This window comes from Balaenoptera acutorostrata, chromosome 17 (assembly GCF_949987535.1).
Source record: "Balaenoptera acutorostrata chromosome 17, mBalAcu1.1, whole genome shotgun sequence".
NCBI classification, from domain to species: Eukaryota; Metazoa; Chordata; class Mammalia; order Artiodactyla; family Balaenopteridae; genus Balaenoptera; species Balaenoptera acutorostrata.
The window spans coordinates 39,784,407-39,794,668 of NC_080080.1; the positions used below are offsets into that span (position 1 = coordinate 39,784,407).

At 40.4% G+C, this 10,262-nt stretch overlaps 1 protein-coding gene across 6 annotated transcripts in view; it reads right to left on the reverse strand.

Moving 5' to 3' along the window:
- The window catches only part of CPQ (carboxypeptidase Q), a 505,229-nt gene that overhangs the window by 347,200 nt on the left and 147,767 nt on the right, over positions 1-10,262 (reverse strand). For all 6 annotated transcript variants that reach the window (XM_057532254.1, XM_057532249.1, XM_057532253.1 and 3 more), the window contains exon 3: positions 168-375. In XM_057532254.1, the coding sequence (XP_057388237.1) occupies positions 168-375 (208 nt within the window). The remainder of the gene's footprint in view (positions 1-167; positions 376-10,262) is intronic.

The window sequence follows — 10,262 nt, forward strand, 5'->3', positions numbered from 1 at the left end:
AAGGCCAAAAAAGATATTACAAACAAATGAACAAATGTAGAAAGGGGGAAAAGTTCCATGAACAATCAGTATTTTCTTTTGACTGGTTTGTTTTTATTTCAAAAGGGCTTCTCTTTGATGGAAAACCCTGGTCTTTGAAAGCATTTCAAACGAACATAATGACCAACCTGTAGATGGAGAAGGAAGCCACCGATCGAATGAGGGTTGCCAAAGCCCCCACTTTGGCAGCTTCCACCGCCCCCTGGACGCGGTATTGCACTGCCCTCGAGTAGCTGGTGTAAGGTTGATTGTAAACGACAATCTTCCCTCTTGCCTCTGGGGCCCTTCTCTGCAGTTCATCGAAAGAGGTCACCACCAGAACTTCTGCTGTAATGCCTACAAATAAAAGTCATACAAGGTTAACATATGGTTTCCGATCAGCCAGGGGGAACTGGCACACAAAAGGTCACACATGTTCTATCCACTACATCTGGCAAACTGGTTTGCAAAGATCAAAGTTTCAGAGCCATTTGCCATGGGAGAAAGATTCTGGGGGTTAGCCAGTTTCCCAAGAAAGAGAAAAGGCATTCAAAAAATATACGACTCGTAAGGTTTTTCAACTCACTTGACCAGCTGCTATTAAATCACAAGTTGCTTGAAAAGATGTCTTTTTTTGCCTCTTTCCCACAGAATGACACTAATTATTTATTTTTAAAAATGCATTTTAGAAAGCTCCCCTTGGGATTAATGAAACACATATTTATCTTTTCATAAAACTATTTTGATATGTTGCTAAACAACCTTCACTGACATCATACAAATGATGGCAGTTTATAAAGAATGTTCTTAGAAGCCAATGATCTTCATAAATCCAACTTTTAACAAATGGTTAACGTAACCTTTCTCAAGAGCCACAAAAAGTCAGCTTGTTTTCTTTTCTTCCTTGTACCAAACCCTTTTATTTAAAGAATGTGGAAACTTTCCATGCCTCTCGCTTTATAGTACTTGTTCATCACCAAACATATCACTAGTCTTCAGATAAAAATTCTGAAGATGTTGTATAATTGTCCTATAATCCTGTTGTCTCACTTAGAAAGATGTGGCATATTTCCTCATACCACAAGACTTGCCCAGATCTTCCTGATTAGGGAACAGGATTTCACAGCTTGCAAGAAGTCATTCAAAAACTGCCAGGCCACTGAAGATTCAATTTGATGGAGTAGTTAGTGTGACAAGAAAAAAATATTTAGCAACAAAGGCCAGATGCAGTAGCTAAATATAACGATCTAAAATAAAGTGTCAGGCACCTACTGTTTTATGGCTTTAGCCATGCAGTCGTGAAATATGTCAGTAAAACCCAAGTATCAACATAGATTTGGCATACTTCTTTAATTTTGCAAACTAGAGAACTGGGTTCTTCTGGAAGCTTAACACACGTCATTAAAATAGTAACTGTTACTTGGAAAATCCTTTTAAAATGCACTGCAGATATGAGAGAATTCTTGCTTCCAATATGGACCCCATCACAATGGACCCTTTGGGCTGGCTCCTCTCCAACTTCCACCATCCGGACTGAATTTGTACTTTCACTTTAATGTGATTGACTGCAGATCCATAAGCATGTCTCCACCAACATTCGGAACTCAGAATTTAATTTATAATCTAAAGAAAGCAATGTACAATTATGAAAAGTAAGGACGCCACTAGCTTTTTCACATGATAAATATGTGTAAAAATACAAATAAGGGTTCAGCTAGACAGATTTTGAGATTCATAACTTTCTGAAACCTGGAGTTACCTTGAAATTTGACTGGTGTTATTGTTGGCATAGCACAGGAATTTTGTTGATGGTTTTCAGCTGTTTCTAATGAATAACAGATTCAATGGTCCACCCAAGGGGTGTCCCAGCAACAGGGTAATTTTGGCATCTGGATTGGAGCCACTAGAAATGAAGCCAAATTTCTATAAATTTTCATAGGCCACTGCAAAATTAAAGTCATACAAGGGTAGAGCTTCACTATAGTTTGTGGTTCAAGTTCTTTTAACAAATGTGAGTGATGGAGTCCTAAAGAGCCAAAACCTAACCTAGACACCAGTTGCCAATGCAGAACACTAGTAGAAGCTATAGGTCAAAACCTATCACCATGAACTTGGAAGAAGTGTTCAAATTAATCTGTTTTCCTGAAAGCTTAGCGTCATCTCTGATTCCTCTGTCTCCTCCATCCTCCAGATCTCATCAGTCCTCAAATACTGATAATCTTACCCCTTAAGTGTTGATTAAAAGCAGGTCCTCTGCTCCACCACATTCACACCCTCTCACATCAGGCCCTGGTTATCTCTCTGTTGGACTGCTACGAATTCCTCCTCCTCCACCCACCACCACCAGTGTCCCGGCCTCCAGCCCAACTCCCTCAAATTTAACTGCCACAGAGCTGCCAGGGTGAACAACTTGAACTGCTGAAAAGTCAGATGAGCCGATGTCACCATCCCCCTAACCCCTCTGCTGATTACCCATCACTTCAACAAACCAATCAAAGCCTATCTATCTCTATAGACACAGGTTCCCTTTTATTTTAAATTCTATCAATACTCAACTTAAAAGTTCCCACTTGCACCACGCCAGTCCACTTCTCAGCATCTTTGTTCATGCTGTGGTACATCATGTCTTGTTGACCCTATTCTCCTAACTTTGTCATGTGACTAACACCTATTTATGCCTCAGGATGCCATTTAAGAATCACTCCCTCCAACTCTATTCCATATTCTGTAATAACCTATATGGGAAAAGAATCTAAAAAAAGAATGAATAGATGCAGATGTATAACTGATTCACTTTGCTGTACACCTGAAACATAACATTGTAAATCAACTATACTCCAATTAAAAAATAAAAATAAAAGAAATAGATGGAAAAAGAAAATCACTACTTTAGGGAGGGTTCCCAAGGCCTCTGGCCTCTTGTCTCATCCCCCTCCCTCCATCTCCAGAAAGGCTGGTTCATGCACCACTCTCCTCTGGACTTTCAGAGGAAAGTTCATACCTGGGCACTAGACAATGAAACGGTTTATTTATGACTCTCTCTACCACCTAAACTGTGAACTCCTCAGGGTTTGGGGACATGTTCACTTTTGTTTGTATCTCCTGGGCCTAGCATAGTGCTTGGTATATGTGTAGGAAGTCAGTCAATAAACTTTCCTTAAATGGCACTGCTCCAAACAAGGGACCATTGACTGGGTCTAAAGCATTTCCAAAAAAGTGTAATTTACCTTTAAAGTTTGATAGCGCTTCTCCCACAATAACTCAGCAGTCTGACTCTCTGACCACCCAGAGCACAGCTGCACCAGAATAACCAAGCAAAAAAAGGTCCTGGGGCAGTCAGAATAGAAATATAAATTCCAAGTATGAAAACTCAGATACTTGAACATAAGAAAGCTCTTCTGTTCTTAGAGCCTAGTTACCCTTACTTTATATAAAATTCTAAATCTAGTGCTTAAACCTATGAACTATAAGACACAACAAATCAAAAAGAAGAGATAGGTTTGGAAGCTGATAGCAGTACCACAAAAAACAATGTCAGAGACAGGAACATGAAACATAACAAATACACACTTACAGATTTCTTTGCAATGTCGGAAATGTTCTGTATCTGGGCTAACACAGTAGCCATTAGACACATGTGGCTATTGAACACCTGAAATGTGACTAATGTGACTCAGAAACTGAATTTTTAATGTCATTTATTTTAATTAATTTATATTTAAATTTAAATAGCCATATGTACATAGTGGCTGCTATGTAGAACTCACAATCCCTGCAGGTTCAGCCATTATGTAGGCAAGTAGCCAAAAGCATCTCTGCTGGCCCTGAGGGACTTGCTTCACAACAGTTCAGTAACAGAAGTGGCAGTCACAGACCAGGCAGACTATATTCAGTACCCATTGTTTGGGAAGGCAGGGTGTGTACAAAATATTTAAGGAAGATTTTTCCTCAAATTTGAATAAAATAAAACCAGGCCATCTGGAAAACTTCACTCTTCCATATTAGTTTCTGTTTTGACACATTTTACACAAAGGAAATGCTTCTGCTCTCCTACAAGTCAGCAGGCTCCTATTCTTTTCTGTCCTCTCATCTCCCTTTTTCCAATGCCCCCCTTCCAAAAGCTAGTACATGAAAACCTCAAAGAACGCAAAACCAGTATCAGATGCCCCGACCTCCTTATTAATAATTATAACCCACTCCTAACCCCCATCCCGCTTTTCTGGCTTAATTTTTCAATATCAGTTATCAGCTTCCAGCTGCATTCACTACAGTAAGGTAAGCTCCATGGGAGGGGGGTGAAAATTCTTGTCTATTTTATTCATTAATGTTATCAAAGTGCCTGAAGTGGTACCTGACATGTAATATGTGAAATTCACTCACACACACTTATAGGCACAAATACACACATGTACACATGCATATACTGAATGAATAAAAAGAAACCAAAAATAAAAGTGTAATAATACCCCATCCCTACTCACTTCCCAAAAATGTATACTTCCAAGGAACTTGGATATTTCTGTAGGTCAGCATAATTGATAATAATATTAATAGCCGGGCTTCCCTGGTGGCGCAGTGGTTGAGAATCTGCCTGCCAATGCAGGGGACGCGGGTTTGAGCCCTGGTCTGGGAAGATCCCACATGTCGCGGAGCAACTGGGCCCGTGAGCCACAATTACTGAGCCTGCGCGTCTGGAGCCTGTGCTCTGCAACGAGAGGCCGCGATAGTGAGAGGCCCGCGCACCGTGATAAAGAGTGGCCCCCGCTTGCCACAACTAGAGAAAGCCCTCGCACAGAAACGAAGACCCAACACAGCCATAAATAAATTTAAAAATAAATACAATTTTAAAAAAATAATAAAATAAAATAAATAAAGCAACTCCAGCACTTAGAACAATATATTAAAAATAATAATAATAATAATAATAATAATAATAGCCATATTTGAATATCTAATGTTTATACTTGTGTTCACAGCAACTCTGCAAAGTAGTTATTAGGAAGACACTGAAGTGCATAGAAATAAGTTTACACAACTATGAGGTGCTGAAACTGAGAGTTGTTGGTCATCTGAACCCAAGGATCACGCTCCTCCTATTAACTGCATTGTTATCTTCTTTCACAGATGTAAAATATATCTAAAGAAAAGCTCAGGATTTTCATTTTAAGAGGAATAAGAAGAAACATAAATAAGTATACAAAAGCCTGCCTAAGTTTTCAGTTATTTTTTCTCAGTCTACTCAGGGTCTTGCTCGTAAATCAGAGTGCTGTTATCTCACTAGGTCCCAATCTACTCATAGGGGAGTTTGGGAGGGATGCTTCACTCTAAGACAAGAGTCATCAGACTTTTAGAGTAATGAAAAGGATTATGGCAGTTCATTCTGAAGAAAATGTAAGACTGAAGCTATATTCATATTATAAAGTGACTCTCTTGGCTACAGCTGATTACATCACAAAAAATAGTATAAAAATTCTCAGGTTCCCTTCTATTCTCCATACCTAATTTTCAAAATTGACCAATTTATTTTTTTTTAAACGACTTACCCTATGCAACAGATGCTGACTGCTGTGGTGTTGGCTTGGATATTTACTCTATGGAGAATGTGATACACAGACTCTAATCTCAGTCTCTTCTGACCTGACTCCTCCCAAGAACAGTTAAGAACAGGAAGATAGTGAAGTGAGAATTTTATAATGTTTTCTACTATTAAAAGACTACAGACAGAAAAACATGTCTCTGGGGCTCAATTCAATGTGGTAAGTCTTAGGAAATTGATTCTGATTTCGGAAGACTTCACCCCAAGCAGGAGTTACTCCAGCCCCACCCAGAAGGAAGCCTAGTGTCTTACTCTTACCATGTAGTCTTTTGCCAAATGCACCATACAAGATAACTAGGTCCAATGAAATGGCTGGTTTCCATGAATTCAGTTATGGAGAAAGGGTAAGAGTCGTTCTCAGAAACTCATTGTTTTCACCAGAAGTGGTAAGGAAATTGCAAATTCGTGGCAAGGCAGATAAAAGAAAGAACCTCAGAACAGTACTTTCTGAGCGTCCATTTGTTTATGGAATGTATTATGATTGTGCAACACCCTTTTCATGGAAGAACTAGCTTTAAAGATTCAAAGTCATTCAACAAATGTACAGCCCTCCTACTGGGTGGGCTTTGTGCTGAGCACTGGGGACGATGTGAATTTGATCAGTTCCACTCCTATCCTCAAAAACTCTATAATCTGGGGAAGAAAAATAGGTAAGCAATAACTTTAAAAAGAGCACAGAATGTCACAAGTGCTAAATGAAAGTACAAAGTAAAATTTCACACACACAAAAAATAACATAAATCAGTATCAATTCTGACTGAGGGTAATCTAGAAAGTTTCCAATAAGGTAAAACTTTAAGTGGGTCTTAGAAGATTTTAATAGCCTGATAATAAAGAAAAGGGCATTCCCAGGTAAAGAACAAAGAAGGGAACACAAAAACAGATGAAACACCTATTCCTTTACAGTGAATAGGAGGCTTCCTGCCATGCCCCAAAACAGACAGTGGGGCATTCTAAAATCTTCTAGCTTTAACCAAGATATTTATGGACCCCTGTCATTCTTTGAATTCCAAGAAGGCAAGCAAAACAGTCTCCTTGAAATAATTTTCAGGAAAAGATGATTAAACTCAGCTATTAGTTGAGTCCAAGTTAGAAGAGCAAGAGGCAAAGCACAGCTGCAAACGACTGTGACCCACCCTCTCCAAAGTGGCTCCTGAGAGTGGGCTCAAATCAAACCTGGTCCGTCCACCTTGCGAGCGAGCCCAGACCTGACTTCATCACAATCCACGGACACAATAAATTATCATCATCTCTAAAAAGGCAGCCGTGTGCCCAGCGAAGCAGCATGCCACAAAGCCATCTTTCCATACTGACACTTGAGGACGAGCCACAAGCAAGGCAGCTTGTCTACCTTGACCTCTAAAATACAGAATTTACACACTTGGTCATTTGCTGGAGAGATGCCTAACCTAGGACCATTATGTTTGAGTCAACATGTAATGTAGGCCACTCAAGTTGTCCAGAGATCCAGTTCAGCAACATCCAGCAGCCACAAGCACAGGGAACAGACCAATCCTTAGCAATTTGATCACTTAGAATCCAAACTGCTTCCACAGCAGGAAAGGCAGTCACACTTTTGGGTACCTTGATTAATTTTAGCAATTATCAAAGGGAGCATTTATAGTCTAAAAATGAGGTGTATTGTGTTTGAAACACAGTTGCTTTGAAACATGGTTTGTTTGAACCATGTTTGAAGTGGTTGCTTTCTCCCGGAACACTGGATATTTCCTTGTAACAGGGATTGGTGTGGGTGAGCGAGGGCTTTTGCAAAAACCACTGTCATCTAATATATCTGGTAAAGTGAGTAGCCGTAAGGTACTGTGTACCTCGGTCAGCTTCCAGTGGTATTTAAGGAGTAAAATCCACAGGCCGTAGTGATAGTGGGGATACAGAGGTGAGTTTCTGTAGACTGAAACAGGACTCGTTACCATGGCCCAGGAGGCCTCGCCAGCTTTGCTGAGAAGGTGAGATCCAGAAATGAGTGCTAATGGGCTAGGGGACATTGGCAGGGAGGCTGGGGGGAGGCGGGAGGGAGGAGAGCACTGAGATTACAGTAAGCAGAGAGTGAGGGAGAGAATGGCATGAGAGGAGGCTGGTGGTGTGTAGGCGATATCACATGGGAGCCCTGTAGCTGTACTAAGGAATTTGGGTGGGGATAGAGAAGTCAGGCACATTCAGATTTACAGTTAGAAAATATCACTAGGCTTAGTGTGATGGAAGGAGGCTTGGAAGAGGTAAAGAAAGGAGGTGGGGGCTTCCCTGGTGGCGCAGTGGTTGAGAGTCTGCCTGCCAATGCAGGGGACACGGGTTCGAGCCCCGGTCTGGGAAGATCCCACATGCCACGGAGCAACTGGGCCCGTGAGCCACAATTACTGAGCCTGCGCATCTGGAGCCTGTGCTCCGCAACGGGAGAGGCCGCGACAGTGAGAGGCCCGCGCACCGCGATGAAGAGTGGCCCCCACTCGCCGCAACTGGAGATAAGCCCTCGCACAGAAACGAAGACTCAACACAGTCATAAATAAATAAATAAAAGAACGTGAATTTCTTAAAAAAAAAAAAAAGAAAGAAAGGAGGTGGGCTTGGAGGAGGGCTATTTAGGGGACCACTGCCACATTTTGGCTGGGAGGTGACAGTGGCTTGGAGTAAGGCAGGGCAGTAGAGAAAAAGAATAGTGAACCACTTTGAGCGATAGTATGGAAGGGACACCATTTACTTTGATGGGGAAACTGATTTCGTGGAGTTTTGCATTCCACTAACTATACTGTTCAATCTATATAATGATTGTTTTCCTGGGGAAAGTTGTACGTAAACTGAAATTTAGTGATCAGATCATTCAAAATGAAGAGGACAATTTTTAAATTTGTTTTTGTTTTTTAATTTTTATTGGAGTATAAATTAAATAAATAAAAGCTGATTTACAATGTTGTGCTCATTTCAGGTGTGCAGCAAAGTGAATCAGTTATACATCCACTCTTTTTTAGATTCTTTTCCCACACAGGTCATTACAGAGTACTGAGTACAGTTCCCTGTGCTATACAGTAGGTCCTTGTTTATATACAGTAGTGTGTATATGTCAAACCCAACCTCCCAATTTATCCCTCCCCCGCCATACCCCTGGTAATGATAAGTTTGTTTTCTGCATCTGTAACTCTATTTCTGTTTTGTAGACAAGTTCATTTGTACCCTTTTTTTTAGCTTCCACATATAAGCAGTATCATACTATATTTGTCTTTCTCTGTCTGAATAAGGTGAACCCTATTGGTAAAACAAGGATCTTACTCTCAAACATTTTTACAAACAAAAGTATTTATATATTACATTATGCGTTCTTCAAGATATACTTAAAACAGGGTATTTTCTTTATCAGTAACAAAAAGTGTCCATCATTATGTCCTGGCTACAAAGCTCACTAGTCTTTGATCCTGAATAAGTTGCTTAACTTTCCCCAGCCTATAACATGGGAATCACAATGACGTTGATACCACCAGGATTCATGGGAGCATTGTATGAGATGATAGAGGTGAAAATTGCTCTGTGTGTTAGAAAGCATTGTAAGACAAGAGTAGGTATGCAAGGGTTCTGGACACATATAGAATAAGTATAAGCAATAAATACATGATTTATTTTAAACTCCATTTCAAGCAATTACCAGGAATAAAACAGAAATAGTAGCGATGACTTCAGCAAATGTGGAGCCTCTTGGCTCAGAGCAGAGCTAGTCTTTATCAGGTCAGACAGCTCCAGAGGCTGTGTGACTTCTTGTCAGTTTTGACTAAAGCAATAACTTAGGCAGACCCCACATAAGGCTGTGCAGAGAAGCTGAGTAGGTTTCATGGGTCTACTTTGGCGGCAAAGGGTACAGAAGGCGAGAGAAGCAGGGATGGGACTTTTCTGAGTAGCATCAGAAGAACAGGCCACTATAGAAAAAGATGCCATTGGCCCTACCTAAACTTACATCTATGTTATATTCTACTATTTTCTCTACCCTTTTCTATAAAAGAAGGACACATGCCCATCAACTGCCTTGTAAACTGCAGGGTCTCTCTTGGAACACAGTGACACTGGGCTTGCCCATGAGACTCACTCTGGCCAATGGAATGTGAATGACCAGTGTGTGTGGTCACAGCTGAGCAGGAACTTTAAGAGCCATTGCAAGTTTTGACTGTCGCTAAGAGCCCTTTATGTTTCAGCCACAAGAATGGCATGTTCCAGATGGGGGTTTCTCCTTCAGCCTGGATCCTGGAGTGAAAGAGATAACTGAGGCAGAAACAAAGGCACTACCAACTTTATATATATATATATATACACACACACACATATATGTCACATATATATCATATATATACATATACATATACACATGACATAAATCTTAGTGGTTGCAAGCCATAGAGATTGGGGGTTGTGTGTTATCCCTGCATTACTGAGGAAGAGCTGAGTAATGCAGGAGCCCTGAATTCAAAGTTTCTATCAGGGCATTTCACAATCTGCAGCTGATGACAGATAAGATATAGAACAAATATATTTAATAACTCAGGGAAGACTGTTCAGTGAAAATTACATAACTACTGTCTTCCTCCTATCACACATCAAAGAGATCAAATGAGTAACACCAAACAGTAGAAAAAAAAAAAAATCTGAAGAAGAA